The sequence below is a fragment of the Chiroxiphia lanceolata genome, chromosome 7 (assembly GCF_009829145.1).
Source record: "Chiroxiphia lanceolata isolate bChiLan1 chromosome 7, bChiLan1.pri, whole genome shotgun sequence".
Lineage (NCBI taxonomy): Eukaryota > Metazoa > Chordata > Aves > Passeriformes > Pipridae > Chiroxiphia > Chiroxiphia lanceolata.
In genome coordinates this window covers 22,508,617-22,530,297 of record NC_045643.1, presented here as the reverse complement: position 1 = coordinate 22,530,297, position 21,681 = coordinate 22,508,617, and the positions used below count along the sequence as shown (strand labels likewise).

The following is a 21,681-nucleotide window of genomic DNA, read 5'->3' as shown; positions in this document are numbered from 1 at the left end:
ATGAGTACTAAGAAGGCATTTATTTACAGGCGTTGCATACGATGGTTTTTAGTATAATTTCTATTCCAAATGTTTTGGGCAATAAAACTTCACAGCGTAGCTGATATCAAGCATTTGAGTGTGCAGATAAATTATTAAGTATGTTAAATTATTATGAAAAGAGATTAACTTGCAAAGCATATTGGGTTATAGTTGTCCTTTGTTGAAATCTCTTTTGTTCTTGTTTAGTTCTCTTTTTATTTCTTTCTAGCCCCATATGCCATTTTCCTATTTCCTGCCTCATGACAGCAGGGAGCAGCTCTATTATCACCTTCACAGAGCTGTCTGCAAATGTGAGAGGCAATTCGATTTTGCTCAACCACAGGGAGAGTGGATTAGAAAAACTACAGAACGTACAGAAATTGGCTAGGTGGTTTACTGCTTTAAAATACTGCTGAGGTGTTTTGTTTGAGCATGCACTCCTATTGTATTGCAGAATAATTATTGAAATGCATCATGGTATATATGGATGATTTTCATGTAAATTTATAAATATTTTAAAAGTGTTCATCTTCTATAAAGCCGTAGTATCATGTTTCGTGTGAGGCAGATCCTATTAAAGCTACTAAACACTATGGGTTCCCTTAATTTCGTAATAGAATGTTCTGAAGCTACAGTTGCATTTTCAGTTGGTTTTTTTTTTAATTCTGATTTTTATAGCAAATATGTTTATGTAACAGGCAATTGAAAAGTTAATAGCTTCTTTTTTTTTGGAAGCTATTAGACATCTGAATCAATTTTGTTCCTTTTTAAATTGCATAAAGAGTAGAAGAAAATACAGGTACTCTGGGGAAAAAAAAAGATGCAGTAGAATGTTTAATTATTCCTGACTTATTTTTCCTACAACTTTTTCCCTTTGCTTTTTCCTATTTTCCCACTCCAATAGAAATATTGAAATAAGATTCTTTTTATTTTGTCAAAATATAATAGTCAGGACTATTACTAGTGATTAATTTAGACCTCATTAGCTATTAAATCCATTAAGAAGAAAAGCCTCCTAGTAAGTCACAAACTTGCTCACTAAGTGCTTCTTTTTTAAATAATTTTGTTGCCACTGTTGCTTGACTTAGATGTCTATCTTTGAGATCTTTGATCACTTCAAGAAAGTAATCTTTAGCATATTTATTTTGAATGTGAATAAATTTTTGTCCATCTAAACTTTTCTCAGTTACAGCTGCTGTTAGGGCATTGCTGCCAGTACTTGAGATTACTGGAAGTCTTTTAATGTTTGTTTTTCATGCACGTTTTTTAGTTGCTACAGTCAGATTAAATTACATTCTCAGGTTTTGCATTACAAAAAATTAACATCTGTCATGTTCCTGGCAAGTGCATCCTTTAAAGCTTAGAAATAGAAAGAATCCCCCAAATTATGATTACCACTTTTAAATAACTTCTTGATTTGGAAGACTGTGGAATATGTATGACTTTTATGATCCTGATTGGCAAGATCACTTACATTAAACTATGTTCGGATTTTAGATGAACCGAGAGAAGAACAGCTACATTATTAAAGTTAAAGGGGTTTTCTTAGGCCAGGTTTGAGTGTTTCGTGTGCATGTCTAAGTTATTATGGTAGCATCCAGTGCCTCTTTGTATGTTAGACAGCTCAAGCTAAGCCTATTCCAGGGAATTATCTATGTTTGTTAGTGCCAGCAAAAGAAGAACCATTTGCAGAGGTAATTTTGCTGGTATAGTAGCCACCATACTGGTGGCTTTAGCCGCATGAGTCCAGGTTCATTATTCATTATACCTTATGCTGGCATGTCTATCTGGCAAAAAATTAGAGTGAATGTGTGGCATAGAGAATTTGAATATATTTTTTTAGTGAGATTAGGTGTATTTGAAAGCAAAATCCAAAATAACACATTTGCTAATTTTAAACCTGCCTCGGGGCAGGTCCATGCCCATGTAAATTGGTGTGGCTTATGGTCACTGAAGCTGTCATGGTTGCACTAGTGAAGAATAACTGGGTTATTGTCATGTGTCAGGAAGTTACAGTGAATTCGGATGAGGAACCTCAGGTTCACCTTGACTAGCTAAAACATTAAAAAGCAGTTTGCCCTGTTACTGGTAAAAAATGAAAACTTGTTAAGTTCTTTGTTAACTGCCTCATCTGCATACATGTGTTCCAGATACCTCGTAGGACAGGGATGTATGATTGCAGTTTCAAGATAAGAATACCTGTAATTCTCATCAGTTAAAAAAAAAAAAAAGTCATTTTATGTCTTAAAGCCAATGAGCAAAAATAAAAAGTCACAGAAAATCCTTGTATAAAAATAAAATCTCTTCTAGAGATCTGTAGATTAAATGCAAACTGCTTTAATGACCAATTTAGGACTCGGATATTTCTACATTAATATAGTGAGACACGTGAAGGACAAGTAATTTTAAATACTGATCTTACTATTCTACATACTCTTGCACACAAAGTATGTTTTTTCATGACTGTGTACCATATATTGCAATATTTAGGCTAATAATGTTCTAGTTGTCTGTAAAATAAATTCACAACAGATCAGTGGTTTTAACTGAAGGTCAATGTTATCAGAACCCAGAGAGGAAAGGCTTTATTTTGACTTTTTTTAAAAAATTGATTTCTATGAACGAAGTCAAAGTAAACATGCTGGAATATGGCCAGTGGGGCAACCTGGCTAGTTGTTGCTTCATCTTATACTTACTAGTAAACCTTTCTTTTATCCCCTCCAGTTTTCCAGTCTGTGCAATGGAAGTTGTCATACATATTTAGAGTATTCCACAGAAGTAATAATTTCATTAAAGATCTGGAATAATGCTAAATATTGACATTTCATATTTATTTCCAACATACATTTTGAAATGTCTGTATGGAGAACCATATACCTTTGCCAAATGTTAAAAATAAATGTGTTTTTTTGGACCTTAACTTAGCAGCTGTTCTTCACCTCTTAAGGAAAATATAACTAAACTAAACCTACTGTAACATTGTATCTTTAACTCCAAAAACATTAACTTACTGTGTTGCATTTGTCTTATTAAATTTTTAAAAAAATGTTTTCTGTTTTGAACTGTTTTAAACTTTGGATCTTTATTATAAGAAAGTCACCATTTAAAATGATTTTTTGAGGCAGTTCATTGGTTTCCCTTGATTAATAATTGTTGGCATAATGATCAGTCAAATATCCAAAATTGTCAGAAGTCCATTTTGTATATCTGAGAAGCTTGTTGGCACTTGTGGTGTTTAGTAGGATATGTAGCAAAATCTCTTATTCATACAACAAACTTTCATTTCTGTTAAAGCATAATTTTTCCTAACAAGACACTATCAGAAATATTTGTAGGAAGGTCTGTTGGTTTATGGCAAAATTCTTTTTTTTAATTGTTTGCTGAGGAGAATATTTGTCTTTGCAATAACTTTTTGTAAATTCTACTTCAGTCACCTTCTGACAGATAAACCCAAATATTCTATGCATCTTAATCTTGTGCTTAAACCAGATGCTGCCACTTTGATGAAAGAGTTTTGCTATGGTACTTTATCCTTACCTTAATCTCAGTCCCAAAGTAAAAGGAGAAAAACCAGGTACATTTGGGTAGCCCAGTAAATCAAAATAATTGCAGTTGAGAATGATCTCTGTAGATCATCTAGTCCAACCTTGTGCTGTGCACAGTGTCAACGTTCAGTTCAGACTGGCTCCCTTAGGATTTTATCCACTTGAGTCTTGAGATTCAACAACCTCATAGCAATACCTGTTCCAATACTTTATTATTCTTGCAGTTGTTTTTTTCCCCTTGTGTGCATACAGTCAGCAACTCCCCTTTTCGATTTATTACTGCTGTCTCCTGCCACATACATCATTGAAGAACCTTGCTCTGGGGTTCTGTAATCTAAAACCCTTTTGTGCATGCAGTTTCTTTTCATTGGAAGTTGAAAATTGCTTTCTTTTGTTCAGTTTATGAGATCTTTAGAATTTTATCCTAAAAGGGATAACAAATGTGCTGAACTTTGTAATTTGTTCTTTTACTAATTTTTAAAGTGTGGAAAAAAAATTACCATGCTCTTAGAAGCCCCAAAAAGTGACAATTATACCTTGTGTTAAAAAAAAAAAAAGCATTATTTGTCCTAAAATAGCTATTATCTGAAGAGAAAGAAAGATAAATGCTGGTTTTATCCTTACAAACAAATGAGACCTGAGGAGAACTGGATGACTTGTTTTGGCGACCTCTTCCCTTTTTCTGTCCATTGGTACTTGTAAATCTGTGTGACAACCTGTGTGTTGTCATGTGCATGAACATTACGGTTTTGTTAATACCTGATTTCAGTTTTTAACTCTTCAAAGTAATAGATGATCATTTTGTTGAGTGCTGATCATAAGAATAGTGATTTGCAAGTAGTTTTAATCTCTTCTGCTACTTTTACTTTCCAGTTTAGATTAAATTGTCTGTACCTTACAGTGTCTCATATTGGTGACTTCCTTGGAGATAGGCAGCTGAACTCCTTTTCTGAGACAGTTTAGTGCTGCAAATTCTCCCAGTTTATCAAGACAAATATGTATGTCAATGGTTTCATAACTTGGTAATTACTTGCTACTTGTCTAAAACAGTAAAACCAATAGTGATTTAACAATTACTTTTCTGACCGTTGGAATTACCATCTAGCTTCAAGATTTTCTTCAGCTGAACATAAGTCTTACACTAGTTTTCTGAAAGATTGTGTGTTTTCAGACCTCAATTCTTTTATCAGACTGCTATTATTTTTCTTTTGAACTTGTCGTTTTCCCTTTGTTGTTTGAATTGACCACAGGATTGAAAGAGACTTTGTTTTTTAAGAAGGCAGAAAAAAAAGCAATCCTTAAAATGAGATGTGTGCAGACACTAGTGTAATGCCTGAAATTCAAAATAGCTCATTAAGAATTAAGTTTGTGAGAACTTTAAATATACCCAACTCCCCCTTCCCTCTTCTTGCATTTTTCTTGATCTTTACTGTAATAAATCTTCACTAGACACAAGTGAATTCAACAGTCTTTAGGGTACAGATTGAAATTATTCATTAAAACAACCAAACAAAACAGTAAATTGTCTGTTTGTCACTACTGCTTTGGAGATGTCTGTTTATTGTGGATTATTATGCAGATATCATTTTACAAGAAAATGTATTTTAAAACGTGATACCTACAATTTTGTGTCAGAATCTTTTATACTTGGAACAACTTTCATTATTAGGCCTGGATTTGCTAATACTTTTCTATTGTAAAGTGAAAAATTCTAAAATAGATGACATAAATATGTAATTTTGATTGAAATATTGAGAGTACACTGAACATTTTTCACAGTGTATAGTACATTTAGATACTGTCACAGTACTGTGCTATTTCTTACCATTGACTGGACAGAAACATTTTAGTTTGATCTAGAAAGGAACCAAATTTCGATAGGAGTCTGATTTGGAAAGTAAGAAAACTGTATGTTTGTCCTGGGTTTGATCACTGTTGACTCAGTAAAGATTGACGTTTGTTTTCCTGGAGAATTACATTTGTAAGAGATGAATTACTACAGTAATCTACACTACAGTACATCTACGCTTGGTGTTTTGAGTTCAGGGTGTGTTTTTCTAAACCTCAGTATAAACTAAAGTTTTATTACTGCCAGTGTACCACTGTTTTGTTACTGTTTTGTTTGAAAACCAGCATTTTTTAATAGTTGTACATATTCAGAATAACATATTTTGCATATTTTATTTTCTAATTTTTTAATAGAATGCCAGGATTGTTAATATCAATGCTAGTGTTCTAAAAATTTTTATGCAATGTCCTTTGGACTTGCTATGATGTAATTAACTAATGTATGTTTACCTACTAAAGCATTTACATAGGTTACTTCAGTTCATACCCTTCCTTAAAACAGAAAGTTCCAAGAAGACTTTGTTGAAAAGTATTAAATGTTTAATTTCCTTTTGCGGTGGTGGATGTGGAATAGTCCATTTATCTTCATTAAGGCTTATAGCTTTAAAACTTGTGGCTCTGCTACTTGGGAGTTATGGATGCATGCCCTCACTTGTCAAGATAAATGTATTATACTGAGTTCTCTTCCCCTTCCAGTATGGATATTGAAGTTGTACTGCAGATTTGACCACAAGTAAACGATTCTCTAAGGATAGAGAAGGAAAATGCACATACTCTCAGGAATATGTTTTCCAGAGCTAAAATTGACATTTTATAAATAATTTCCATGTTGCAAACTTCAAACTCACAATCACAGCAATTCAGTGATATGCATTTGGCATGAGTCAGTTTCAGTTCTTAGTGCTTTTCATTGGAAATGGCATAAAAAGTAAGATTTCTTTGAATTTTTTATGTTGTGGGCTTGCAGGGGACAGAAGATGTTCTTCACTTGTAGTTGTCTAACAGTGCATGGCAGCATAAATAACGAAATGGTCATAAACCCGAGCTGCACTTCTCAGGTCACATGTTCCATTTCATTTTTAAAGAATCCAGAAACAAACTAAACAGTTGATAACAGGTCAGTTGCAGGTGATAAAAGAGATTTTAGATGGGACATTACTTCTTCTTCCACACCTGGCATAACCACATTATATCCTTTGCAGTTGTCTTTAAGCGCTGGTATGTTTGTTCATAAACATATGGCATAAACAATACATCGCTATCTGAATTCAAGGACACAATGCATTTTTAAAGATAGTCACCATATGCCATAGATTCCTCACTGGAAAAATATTGATGTTAGATTTTTTTTTTTTAAATTTAAACAATAAAGGCTGACTTATTCCTAACTGAAGTTTACCATTAAAATATAGTGGGTCTTGAAAAACAGGACTATTTCATTCAGTATTGTTCAGAGATTTGATATTGGAGGGATTTAAGAATCAAGTGTGTAAAATACTCTTGAATTTATCTTATTTTTCTTTTAAATACCCCATGAAATTATGAAGACTGTTTTAGAAAAAGTGGTAATATATATATATCACATTCACACTTTCAGAATAAGCTAAAAGAAGTCTGGCACTAAACATCTTAAATTTTAATCAAGCCATTATTTTTAATAACTGTGCAGACTATAAGAGGCCAGATTTTTATCTAGTTAGCAGTTGAGGAGTCCAGTGCTTGTCTTAGACTGTGAGTAACTTTGAATCATATTAATTATAGCTGTGCTGAAATTTACACTCAAGATAATTGTAAATTTTGTTTCTAAAAATACATTATATGGACTGTTGATCCCAGGCGAATGCTAAAAAAATGCTGTATAGTTATTGTTTTTTAGATTATTATGCATTTTGAAGCTAAGACAGATGTACAAAAAGATGCAGTTTTTATTTTGTATTGGCAGCTTCCAAATATTTAGTATCTATTTCCAAGAGCTGCAATTAGTAAAGCATCCATGGTACTGAAATCCACACATCCCACAAGCTAATTATATTTGCAAGGTCAGATTGAATACATATTTTCAGAAAAATAAAGGGTTATATAAATGTGTCTTCTACTTGGCTGTTATATCACAGTTTGTTGATCTGGAGTATAATGTGTACAATTCACAAATTTGTCTGATAACAGAAAGTGGTGTGTGATTGTGTTTATTTTACTAACCAGTATATTCACAGCAATCACTTCCAAATATCTCTCCAGTAAAGATGTGTTAATTACAAAACAGACAAGGTCTTCTATTATATTAAAGCTACTAACAAGAAGACAGCAGGAATCACACATGTAAATAGCATCATCAACCCCTATTTTAGTCCTCTGTTTTGATCTGTGAGTTGCGCATAGACCAAAGGTGCTATTAAAGACTCAGTATATGAAATAGGCAGCATTATATGAACAAAATTTATTCAACAAGAAAACAGACCTTTAACATGAATTTAACAAGCCTGAGAAATTATAAACTCTCATATGCTGCAGATTCATGCAGTGATAATAAACAAAAAAGGAAAGTAAGAGGTTTCCTTAAGCTAGCCAAACTGCTAATGGTTTTGTTATAAGCTGTCTGCTGTTGAAATGACCTCTGAAAAGTCTGAAGACACTTACACAAGGAAAAATTAAATGGTCAGAGTGGTGAAAGAGTTGCACAATGGAAGTGCATTAAAAAAACCAGAATCTACCTTCATATTTCTGGAAAACATCCCAGTGGCATAGACTTTTGTTCAACTTTTCAATGTCTTTTCAGAAAGGGAATTTAGCATGAAGCTTGGAAACTGGAGTTTTTACTAAAAGGTACATACTGCATTAGGTAATTCAAGTACAATGAAAGCTTAAAATTTTTGGTTGGGAAATAATGACTTCTTACTAACAAAAATCTAAGAAACTGAGTTGGGGGTTATACTGTTTTTAATTAATCCTTAGAATTTCTTTGTTCAAAATACTGTGTCAAAGTTTCCGTTGTAGAATATGGGGTGACCGTGTTTCTGTCATCTGATTGCATCATGCTGTACTTTGAAATACACAAATGTAGAGATGAGACTTCAGCTTGTACACACCTCCAAGTGCTCACTGGGGCTTTTTTCTTGAATCTTACTGTGGCATAATTAACACCTACTTCACCCATTGCTCATTAGTACACTGGACATTAATGAGTCTATTTTTTTTTATGTAATCCTCTAAAGACGAGACTGATTTATGCTCACTGTGAAAAAAGCAATTGCATTTCATAGAAATAAATATGTAGGATTTATTGTTGTATTTATGTTTTTATTGCGTATTAGGTCTAAATTTAGCCTTCAGGTTGCTGAGCATGTTAGTTTCTTTAAGATGGTTGCTATAGTGATAGCAGCAAATTCCTTTAATCTTAGTGTAGTTAAAGTATTTAGTTCCCATTGGTCATTACAGTGCAACTGAGATGAAAAATATCATTTGCTCACATACTTTTTGTACCCCTCTGAGATTGTAGGAATTGCAGTTTTATCCCCTTTAAAATCATAACATTTGCGATTTGTGGTTTTAATTTTTCATACCACATTCTGTTAGATTTCTGTTTGTTCTACTTTGGAAATACTTTCATGTCATTCCTTCAGGAGGACGGATAGAGAGTGCAGTATTTTTCCAAACAGATAGTACCTGAAACATATCGGAAGTTACTTCAGGTCAGGATTATGATGCTAGAGGAAAATTCAGTATCGCTCAGAAATGTTCTAGCAACTCATTCTCATATTTTAATGTGAAATTTGACTAATCTTGAGAACACTAACTGAAATGTTGAATTTTCTTATTGAAACAAAATTAAATAATTTTTTTTTTATTTTGGATTCTCCTTCTGTTTTACATGACTCAAGTCCCAAAAGAAATCCGTGCTGGATGATGCCATTCTTTTTGGATAAGCTCAACATTGTCTAGTGTAGCTCTTCATTAAACTGAGATCTAAAAGTGTGGCCATTAGTTATAAAGCAGCTCCTTGTCATTCTAGTATACTGCCAAGTTCATATTCTTGCTCCTCAGGGTAAATTTTTGCTTTCTTGGGTTTTTTTCCCCTTATGTAACTAGTCTTGGGAGAACCTGTGTGGATTTCTTTGTTGCTTTGCTTGACTTTTTAATTTATACTGCCTGTTTGTTATGGTTGGGCATTTCCAGGTGTTCATAAATTAGAGCATCTGGTTAAAATGGAATACAGAGATATATACAAAAGCTTATACACAAGTGTTTTGAGATAGAGAAAAATCTGATAGTGCTAAAAAAGGAAAAAAACCCCAGAGTTATTTTGTACGTTACGAGAAAGAGTGTATAGATATGTAGAAACTGTTTCAGATATTTTTGAGAATTAAATTCTTTTAAATGTAATTCTTTTTTTTTAGCATTGGTGTCAGATAGCATGCTTCTGCTGCATATTAAATCTGAATTGTGAGGGTTTTTGTCCAGAAAAAAAATATCACTGTCAACTCACTTTAATTGGGTCACAACATTTTTAATAAGATCATTTTTGGAAGGTTTTCTGCATGCAATTTTTAGACATGACACATGCAGATGGATCTGGCCAGCAGCTGAGAGTCCAGGCAACAGCTCATAGTGGCACCCAGTCACTCAACACCACTGTCTCAGCTGGGTCTCAGAAGTAAATACAACAGGTGATAAGTTGGTGGGCTCTTTCAGTTTACACCTGATAATTTATTTTATTATAAATACTTGCTGGTTCACTTTATTTCCACATTAATGACCTCAATATTTATCTTGTAATCTTAAAACCTGCATATGTAGTTATTATTATTTGTATAAATGGAGAGGAAAATACTGGAACAAGGTAGGAGACTCGATGTCACTTTCTCTGAAGACTTTTAGTGACAGTGGTTTCTTGTTTGCACAACATAAAAGATTTGGTTCAAATCTAATTCCTCGAAATACCAAACCAGCCATATAAATGAATCTGTTGTTTCCCAACTCATAGTATAAAGATGAAGAGAATAAAATTATAGAAAAGCTGTTAAAAGGAGATTTAAATTATTTAATTTATTGAACTAGAGTAGCTCTTCAAACATATGCAGACAAGATGCCTGCAAAGTCTGTCTGGTACTGTTTTGTGGAGGTAGAAGGCTGTACGTGCAGTGGTACAGTAAAAGTCTGGAACCTAAACAAGAATTCTTATCTTGCAGTTATAACCTGTAATGGTGAGGATCCAGTAAGAGTGGGTTTGTAGGTCTGTTTCACCTCATATAGGTGTTGGATAGGGGTGTGGTGATTATTGTATGGGACCGGGAAATTCTGTTTCAAAAAATTTTTGCAGACAAATTCAGCACAGGACAGAGTAAGAATCAGTGATGGGTTTACTTTATTTGTAACGAAATAGCACTGAATGCTACCTACTGTGTACCTTTAAATCATAAATGACCTTGATTTTCTTTTAGTCTGTTTTTCACTCGTGAGCATGACACTGACAAGGACTTTTTAATCCATCAGACAGTTTATAGACCCTTTCGTAGTCACAAGAAGCAAAAAGCATCTGACTAGAAGGGAATACATGGGGCAAGTTCCTTGCTGGCTATAATTTTGTTGTCATTTCAAGTATTGTGGTAGTATAATTGATGTGACAGGACTGGGCTTTAGACTTGGTCCCTTAGCTTGTGCTCACTTTCAGTTTTAGTCTCTCTCTGTCATTCATTTTGATTGGATAAGATTTAGGTGACAAACATATGCATAGCTTTGAAGCTTAGAGTAAATGTACACAAAATTCAATGTTATATGATGATATAATGTATATAAAACTTGCAGTTCCATGGAAAAGGTAATAATTGGTGTCACCTTACAAAACAAGGTAGTGTAGTGTGCTGATCACATAGCCAGCAGGAGGTTCTTTTTTATTAATATTATAATTAAATGATTTTCTGGATAAAGGCCAAAAACAGATGAGAGTTGATTGTGCCTTGTCCACTGTTGCTTGGCTCTATTAGTTGCATTTTATAAAAAGAATTGACTTGACATCTTGTTTTTACAGGTTGTTATTGATGCCTTCAGATTGATCAATGCTAATATGATGGTCTTAGGACATGAACCAAGACAAACAACTTCAAATCTGGGTCACTTAAACAAGCCATCTATCCAGGTAAACCCAATGCTGATAGTCCTGTAAATTTCAAGATTTATTAATTAATTTTGGGGAAAGGTACCTAAAAACCATAGGTTACAAATTATTTATTGTTCTCTATAGCATTTTTCCATGCTTATATAGTTGATGGGATTCATCATTGGAGATATATATGTGAGGGGTTTAAAATTCAGCCCTAAATTAGCTACCTCAGTGGGAATGAATGTATTAAATGTGTACAGCAAAGATTCAAGTACAGATTTATGGAAATGCAAACTTTTAAAAGTGACAATTGATGACATAACATGTGATGCAAGATAGTTACTCTTTTCAGTCCTGCAATTTAAAAACTGCTGCTTATTAACATCTCAGCTTTAAGATAAGTAACTTTAAGTTACTCTCAAGTAAATTGTGGAAGAAGTTCCCTCTTCATCTTGTCTTTTTACTGTATGTTTTTGGAGATTCTTGCTTATTATGTAATCTAGACTAAACCTTGTATTGTGTCTTAAATAATTAACTTCTGATTTTTATATAATGCAGTAATTTGTTGGAAAAATGGTGGAGGAGGATATTCCGTGGATAAAATGAGTGCGATTGGCTTCTACTGTAATGTTTCTTTTGAATACACATTTGTGAAACTTAAATATTCAAAGTTTGATTTCTAAACTTGACTTCCACTAGTAAGACAAAAGTTTTGGTCTTCATCAAAGCAAACCTTTATTTTGAGAAGTAGCTCCTGTCCTGAAACAAGTGTTCTCTGGAGTAGTTAATGCTTGTATCCCTGTCATTCTTCTGCCTCAATGTTTTTTCCTTTAAAAACTTGCCTCCCTTACTGTGTATTCTAAAAGGCATGTGTACTTGGAACCGTGAAGCCCAATCCCTGCTTTTTTGTTCCGTTACTTGAACAATAGAAGTAATATTTGCTGAATAAAAGTCCAAGAAAAAGACCATGCACTAGTCACAGCAGAACTGAAATAAAGGCTGAACTGCTGTAAGAGCGCCGTCCTTTATGAGGTACTAGACTGCCATACCCCTGTCTTCCAAAAGAGCAGGTTTTTTGTTATTAATGTGTTGAAACCCTTTATTTATAAAAAATGCTAGCAAAAAAAAAGTCTTTAAATTAAAGTGTCTGCTTCAGGAGGCTCTTTTACTTTTTATTTTTTAATTGATTAAAACTGCAAATAGTCATGAGTATGAAATAAGGAGCTAGTACTCTTGATTGGATGAAGGCAAGCCCATGCTTGCACGTTTCAGGGCTTTTCTAACTGGGCTTTCCTAGACCATGTGTAATGCTTTCCCTTGGAAACCCCTGTAGTATTGTTCAGCTTCATTATTTTAAGATCACTGTCACTACAGCATGGCATATTTTGGCCATGGGAGTTTGGGGTTTCTGTTGTTGAAGTGGGTATTTTTTGTTTGTGTTCATTTTTTGCAAGGTGGCAGTGAGCTGTTGCAAGTGTCACTGTTAAGCTAAAAATCATAGTTTTAAATGACTCTGTTCTTAAAACTGCAAGGGCTCTTGCAGTTTTATTTTAGGACCATGAATAGAATTCTGACCCAGTTGAGGACAGAAGCAAACTAAATATTTATTTCAGCTAGGCCAGAAGCAGGAATTTCCTTAAAATCTCAGCAATAAGAATAGTAGAATAGTACATGCCTTGACTTTGTTCCTTCCTTTGTGTGTGTCTCTGTGTGTTTTTCTTGTGTTCCCTTATCAACAGCTCTTTTTACAGTTGTTTATTTTTTACATTTGTCCACTCTTTTCAAGAATGGGTTTTGAAAAGGGAGAGGAAAGGAAAGGATAGTGGGAGAAGGCAAAGATATTTGTCAAATTTTAAGAACTTGAGAAAACTTCCTAAGTATCTCTAATGCACCTGAGTGTAAACACAAACACCAAAATCTCACATGCAATCATTTTGAGTGGGATAAGAAGATGGTAGTGGAAACTACTTACTGCTAATAGTTTCAACTATAAATTACTTGATTGATGGTAAGACCTGTATTTTACAATTTTAATTAGAATAAGTGGACAAGTAATGGTTATCTCTAACTGCTGTTCTCATAAACGTAACTGTTCAAGTAGTTTTCTATCTTTGTATATGTGTTTGCAAAAGAAATGTGTTTAAAATGCATGTGAGAACATTTTCAGCTTTCATACAGGTAATATTGGAACGCTGAAATGTTAAGTTGCATAAGATGCAAATGCACATTCATTTTGTATAGCTCTAAAACATATTTAAATATAAATAGGTGGAATGCCTGAAACATAAGAAATACTTACCACTAATTCTGCATATTGTATGTATGATTTATCAGATCTCATTTGTAAATGTATACTTCATTTATAAAATTTTATTTGACAATTAGACAATATTAATTGTGATGAGGATTATCATAGAATTTTTAACCCCCCCAAATATTAATCCAAATCACCCTTAGGTCATAAATTAAAAAAAAAAATAACGCACATAAACAAAATAGAAGATAGGTGCATACAGCTATCACTTATCCTAATCTCAGTAGCTGAGGCTGTGATGTACCAGTTTAACAAATTCACAAAGGGCATAGTTATAATAAAAAAGTGGTCTTTTTTTTAATTTAAAGTTAAAAATTGGCTGTAATATCCAAGGTTGATTTGATGCACATAGTCTAACTGATAACTGAGGTCTTTACTCAGTACTTCAGGTATTCTCTCTTTGTGTTGTACCTTTGAGAATGAACTGGGAATGTTGACAGTGGTTTTAAATAAATAGATAGCTAATAGTCTTTTGTTTGTAACAGAGTCCAATATTTTAATAGAAGTGATAATCAAATTTATTGAGAGAGGAAGGATTTGAGAGAAATATGTTTGTGCATATGTATCGGTCAAATGTTTGCAGGCAGTTACCATTTTTTCTTATTATAGTTGTTACTGTGTGAAGAAAATCTGTGGTTTAGAAATAGAAAGCATAACTGTCAGTAAATGAACACTAAAAGAGAAATAGGTCCAGGTATATTTACTTGATACCTACTTGTTATCTCTGTGTATTTGTTTGTTTGTTTTTTCTTTTATTTGAGTCATGTTTGAAGGTGGTTGTATTTCAATGAGCTTTTCCCTTCTAATATTTCTTCATTTCAGTGGAGGTTAAATTTTTCTCCTGAATTTTACAGGCACTAATTCATGGACTAAACAGACATTACTACTCCATCACCATCAACTACAGGAAGAATGAACTAGAACAGAAGGTAATTGTTTTGGGTTTTATTCAGAGGACAAAGAACATTATTCAAACTGTTTAAGATTTTTGGCAATATTCTGATTTCAACTGCTGTTACTTTTCAGTAGTTGTTTTAACTGTCTTGGAGTAGATGGCTTCTCTTCCAGAAAGCACTTAGATATGTAGTCATGATGATGAAACTTTCCAAAACCACATTCTAGTAACCATATAAATACTTTGATAACACTTTTGTCCACGTATCATGGAGAGTCCTTACACTGTTCTCTGCACTTAACTGGTTTGTGCAAAGTTTCATGTTTTCAGTGATGAAGCTGAGAGACCTACTAGCTGCCTTAGTTTTTCACAGGCTAGAATTCCTGAAGCTAGGAGCTCATGTTTTCCAAAATGGAATTGTATAACCAAGGGATGTTGGGGTTTTATTGGCTATAGTCACTTCGACAGAAGGTACTTCAAATTGATATGAATGGAGCTCCCCAAGACTTTGCTGAATATGAGGAAGTAGTCATGTCCTGCATTTACAGAAGAAATATTATTAAATGACTTGCAACAAATGTTGTCTGTTCCTTTTGCATCAAACTGCCTCAAGCGAAATCTAGCCTGGCCATCAGAACCAGGAAAAGAAACCAGGGGCTGGGGATGGGGGGAAAGAAAGAAAGATAAAGGTTTATTTATCATCTACAGAAGTTAATTCTTGAAAAGCCAGATTCTGTCCTCAATTATACCTGTGTATGCTTATAGCCTTGTTAGGATTATAAACTGATCTCGTAACTGAAGTTTATGATAAGATGGTCAGAATAGTTTTTGCATTTAATTTGGACTTTTAGAGAGTTACAAGTAATAATAAGAAAAAAAAATTAATAATGGAAGAATATGTGTGCAAATCAGGGAGTTAGAGAGAATTTGTGAGATGCACAACTGTTTTTAGGGCAGTATCAGACATTCAAGACCTCACTGTTACTGAAAAGAATAATGGATTCAACAAAACCAGCTCTCTCAGGAAATATCTGTGAAGCTTCCAGGGGTTATTGTTTCCATTCAAATGCAACAATATGGCAAATCCAATCTTCTCTGAAGTTCCAAGTGTGTATTTTCTTCATTGGCTTTACATAAGTAAGTTATTACCTTTGCAAGTGGGAGAATAATCTTGACCGAGTTAGGAAGACTTTAATCTGTGAGGCAACAACTCTCTCTCACATCTTTCATAAGGCAGCTTCGTACATATCTCAAACCCCCCTCATGGCGGTGGTGATCTGTTGTCTCCATCTGTGGTAAGAAGAGTACATGCTTCATGTATTAGATTAGGAGCTCATCACACCAAACCATAATTTTAAAATCAAGATAGCCTAGCTAAACTGTCCATATGCAGTTTGCCTACGACTCCTTCTGTTAGTAGCTAAGATCTTGCTAATACAAATTATGACACAAACTTTCAACTCAGTTCACGTGTTTCAAAGCCAGGTTTCTTTGAAAGCTCTACATAGGATGAAACAGGTACTTTTATTCAGCTGATAGCAGTTACAGGTTTTACCAGTTCTCAAAGATGTCTAGTAAATGTTTGCAAATGGAAGGTAAACTGAAACTTCTTGCTGAAAAGGTTCTCGCTACAGTCCTCAAGCATGCAGGAGATCCATAAAATATGCTTTCTTTATTCATGAAAATATAGAAATTGCCTTTGTAGCTATTCCTTCACTCTTTCAAGAACGACATCCATGTCAAGTAAGGCATTTCAAATATTTCTAATAGTGCCTGCGTTTACCACCGTCAAAACTCTACAACACTTTATCATGTTATTAGGGCTGTTTATTTTGTAGGAGGACAAAGACCCAAGAAGTCATGCTTTGCTTGCTTAGAAAGTTCACTTCATCATAACTCTGTCAGTTGCATGCACACAGATCAGATAAGTAGTGAATGAATTATTGATTATGAATTTAATCCAAACATTAAAATATTTTTCAGTTTTGTCAGGGGGCAGAAGCTTTAACTATTCCTTGTTTGGCAGCTAAAGTATTCACCTTTCTGTTAGCTCTTTTACAAGGCTGTTGTGCATTCTCAACCTTCAGCAAAAATACAAAATCCCAGAAAGCAAACCTTCATATTCCTATCAAAGTAAATGTGGCCCAGGTCTCCATGCCTCATTTTCATATTTAGAGTTCAAGAAGTTTGATCTTGAAAAATGTATGCAAAATCTATCATCTGCTCTAGCAGAATAGTTGATGATTGTACTTCTTCTATTTAAACATTGACATTGTAAGATCTTTTTTTAAATTATATTCTTATTATTATAAATTGGGTTTCTGTCAAAGAGATCTTCATCGTATTCTGAAAGTATTTTCTGATGAATGCTCTAAAGCGGTTTTCTTTTGCAGATGTTGCTAAATTTGCATAAGAAGAGTTGGATGGAAGGTTTGACACTTCAGGACTACAGTGACCACTGCAAACTCAATGAAACAGTAGTGAAGGAGATGTTAGAATTAGCTAAGAATTACAACAAGGTATTCATATCTTATAATGATAGTATAACTGCAGCTGTGTTTATGAAGTGAAAAAACTATTTACTTCATTTCATAAGGAGTTGATCATCGCAAATTTTATTCAGAATGACTGTGGTTCTTAGTAATCAACTACATATCATTTCTGTCTGAAGCTACCTATATTAGCTTTGCCACCCGACTTTTTGCCCTAAGCTGTCAAAGTGTTTAAGTACATATTTTGCTTTGAAATATGAGTAATCACATCAATTTTGTATTTTTACTTACTGAAGAGAATATAAGATTCCTGTAGATCAAAATAATCAGTTAATCATATTTTTCAATCCTTCAGTCAAGGACTGTTTGATCACTATAGCACAGTAAAGGTTATCTATCTGTATCAGTCCAGTAAATAGATAAATAATAAATATTTAGAACACATTCCAGAGCCCAATTCAATGTTCTTGTTAGATAAGAAATTTGTTATTGGTGTTGTAAGGAAGAGGAATCACAGCTACTTTTACTGTTTTAATACTGGCACTTAGACTTAGAAATATTTCTTAGAAATACTTGATCTCAACGAGCACTCTAGGAGCAGTAAGCATGTTAGTCAGTCTTGATGAGTGCTGGGTTTTTTAACTTCTTAGAAGTCCTTAAAACCAAAATTCATTATTACGTTCACTTTTGGTTCTGCTTTACTGGTTTAACTATGTTCAACTATCTTTAACTTTTGATACTACTCATTTCAGATTTTTGCTCAGTAACAGTTTTGTGAATATCTGACAATAAAACCATTCATGAATATTTGCCTTGATCTTTTGCACTAACACTTGGTAATTAAAACCACGTCTGCTGAAAAGCTGAAGTACTTTTCCTTTTGACTTTCTGAAATGTGTTGCTGTTTGATTTTTTTTTTTTTTTTTTTTGAGAAAGAGAATTGTATTTTGAGAATCTGTGGCTTGGGGAGAAAGTAAATGAAATCTGAAACACTGACCTTTTCTGTGTTTCTTTCACAGGCTGTTGAGGAAGAAGATAAGATGACACCTGAACAGCTGGCAATAAAAAATGTTGGCAAGCAGGTGAGGTGTGATGAATTAGAGTGAGGTGGAATGATATGCTTCGTTCATTCTAAATACTAATTTTTTTACATGTGCGTAGGTGATTTTAATTCTACGTGCATGATATTCTCAACACTTTAAGTAATAAATTTATTTTTGTTGAAGGTTGGGTAAGGAACTGGGCTTTTGACTATAGGTAACCGGCAGAATATCTGCAAGCCACGTTCTACATGTGTTTGTATTACATGCTGAGGAGCAGTGTTGAGATTTGGTTTTTCTTTTTATTTCTTCTTTTGTTTTAACTTCTTCTAAGAGGCATAAAGACATCCAAGTCTGTGTCAGGGAAGCCCAAACTGTGGAGGCTTTTAAAAAGTAGTAATCATGGAAACAAAGGTGGGAGTGTTATTTATACATTATCGTGGCTAAAGAGCCAGCTTACCCCAGTCCTCAGTTCACGAACATACTGTCAGTGCTGTGCTCCGATCCACACACAGGCAAGTAAACTGTGTTCCTTTGTGTTGGTGCTTGAGGAAAACACTTCAGGGCCATAGCTGAAACTGAAAACACCCACTCGATTCATTCCATCCCTTTGCAATGTCAGGATATAATGTCTTTATAGATAAAGACTCAACAGAAAACTATTTCTGTATTTGATTTCAACATAAAGATTGAGGAAATATGCTTTTGTGACCAAGAGGGGAGCAAAGCAAATTTGTAAGAGCTTGTGTTCAAATTTAAGAAGGACAATGGAAACAAGAAATAGCTTTTAAAATATCTAGTGTGTCCTTAAAGAACCAGTATTTATTGTATTGCTAGTAGCAGTAGAAGAATTTAAAGGATTCTGGATTGCTCTTATGTGTCAGCTTCTAGCAGCAATGTCATAACACATCTGCACTATTGTTCAGTCACTCGTGTATTTCTGTAGCATTCAGAACAATGGAGTTTATGCACACCTACACATACATAAATATATACATATAAAATATGTAAGAAGGGTTGTATTTTAAGGGTTATGAAGTCATCTCAAACAGAACTTGAGCTTCACTAGCTGTTACGCATACATGAAAAAAAATCTGTCTTGATACAGTTCTTCAAAAAGCAAAGAAATTTTTTCCTGTTAAAATTTTGAAGTTTTCTTTAAATTAAAAAATTGTTCAGTGAAGTAATTTTCAAGTGGGTTTTTGATGGAACTTACATAAAAAACCCTTGTAAACAAAGAACCTCTCACAATAGGACTATAATGTTATTAGGTGCTTGATTTATTAGGAACAGAAAGAATATTGGTGTGATCTTTGAAAATGAGGTACTTGAGAAGGAAAGCTCACACAGATTTCCTAGCACACTTCTATGTAAACTTAGATGGGTTCATTACATTTTGACAGTAATTCTTTTTTAAAAAAACTTCTAATTCCCATGCATGATTGTCTTCTATATTTTAATTTCTTTACACAAAAGAATGCTACAATAATACTATAATGAATTTTAGAGATTTTTTTAAATGTGCCTGATATTTTTGCAGTATTTGGAGATTAATTACTCAATATCAATTGTGAAATTGAAGAAGTGCATGAGTATGATTTTCAACCAGAATAATCTCATTGTTCTATGCAGATGCCCACAAATGCCCACATCAATTGAGTAATGGTGTGTGGGGATGTGTATTTTCAGAAAACTGCTCAGGCTTAACATTCAGTTTCTCAGAACATTTGAGCAGAGCATTGTACATGTTTTGTGGGTATAGATATGCTAATTTTCTTGCAGTCAACACAACTATTCAAAGACTGTGTTAGATGATGCTTGAGGCTTTACAGGATTAGAACACACATTTGTGCAAAGATCTGAAAACAAATTGCAATGTACCAGAACTAAGATTAAAATATTGGCCTTAGTGAGATGTATAGTAAATTTCACATATTGTGTGTTGTCCTTAAAACTCACAGCTGTCATGGTTACTCTTCAGATGCTGGATAGAAATTTACTTCCTAAACCTATCCTCAACTTAACTGCTAGTATGGACAAATAAAATCTTCACGGAAATTCAGTCATTTGGTAGGTCTTGCTAGAATGGAAAATGTAGGAGCATTACTGGCCTGTGTTCACTAACTCATGGACATCTTAAGTAGTCCTGAAATACATGAAATTCTTCAGAGATGTGTTTCAGTCATTCCTCTCATGGCATCCTTTGTGTTTCAGGACCCCAAACGTCATTTAGAAGAGCATGTGGATGTGCTGATGACCTCAAACATTGTCCAGTGTTTAGCTGCTATGTTGGATACAGTTGTATTTAAATAACCAATTTACCATTTGTGATGCTTTCTGTGTATATTTGTTTATTGTTTCTAATACTCACAAAACAGAGACTGTTGAGGCTCTATTTGATTAAACAGAGACATCTGACTTTTGCAATGTAAGCGCATCACTATAACACCTTTCAGTCTCTAATTGTGCATTTGCTTCAATTTCTTTATGTCAGGGTCCTCACAGATTACAAAGTATTCAAGAACACCACGTGGGCAAAAATGTATTACATTTTCATTTAATATTTGGGGGGAAAATCAGTAATACATATATATTTTGATTGTTGCAACTTAATAAAAATACATTTACAAACCTGTTTTAAGTTCTGGGCAATCTTTTTTGAAAAAGGACAGCAGGAAATAAGAGAGTAGAAAAAGTATTATTAAAGACTTGTTTCTACCCACTGTAAAACTACTGAGATATTAATTACTAGGACAGCAAAAATTCTCTAATGGAATTTGGCTCCCATTGATTACCAGATACTCTCATGAAGATTTAAAAAAAAAGAAAATAAACCACAAAAATTGTAGTAGTGCTTAATTCTGAGGATGTACAAAACCCAAAATGCTGAAAATTCCCATCAGCTCCCTTTGAATATTATTCAAACCCTAATATCTACAGAAGACAACTGACCTTAAAAAAATTAATTCAGTTGCTGATAACTGAATCACACAACTCTCACAAGTGGTGTCATAAATAGCAGTATTCTGAGAATAAACATTAAAGTGATAGAGGCTGTTTTAGGTTACATGAACTCCCGTGAAAGAGAACATACACGAGATGTCCATATATATAAATATATGGAAAGAGTCCCAACTAGAATATGACATTTAAAACCATTTCCACTGACTGGGGAGGGAAACACAGGAAGGCAGGTGGGTTGGCTGCTTGGTTTGAAGCAGGCAAAGCCAAATAACTGGGTTTAGGGAGAGGCTCTAGGTTTTGGGCAGGGGGCTGGTTGGAATTTTTTGTTGGGGGGGGGTGTTTCAACTAGTGGATGGTACTTAGACTGATTTGATTCTGTGTCTGGGCAGAATTTTTATTTTTCCGTTTACTGGTTGTTGGTTTTTTTTGAAATAAATGACAATAATAGTGGCAAGCAAATATTTT

At 33.8% G+C, this 21,681-nt stretch overlaps 1 protein-coding gene across 1 annotated transcript in view; it reads left to right on the top strand.

Moving 5' to 3' along the window:
* The window catches only part of PSMD14 (proteasome 26S subunit, non-ATPase 14), a 46,870-nt gene extending 25,983 nt beyond the window's left edge, over window positions 1-20,887 (top strand). Inside the window, exons 9-13 of the mRNA XM_032693166.1 lie at window positions 11,440-11,547; window positions 14,680-14,754; window positions 17,114-17,239; window positions 18,232-18,294; window positions 20,467-20,887. Of these exons, the coding sequence (XP_032549057.1) occupies window positions 11,440-11,547; window positions 14,680-14,754; window positions 17,114-17,239; window positions 18,232-18,294; window positions 20,467-20,565 (471 nt within the window). The 3' untranslated portion in view covers window positions 20,566-20,887. The remainder of the gene's footprint in view (window positions 1-11,439; window positions 11,548-14,679; window positions 14,755-17,113; window positions 17,240-18,231; window positions 18,295-20,466) is intronic.
* Window positions 20,888-21,681: the final 794 nt, after the last annotated feature.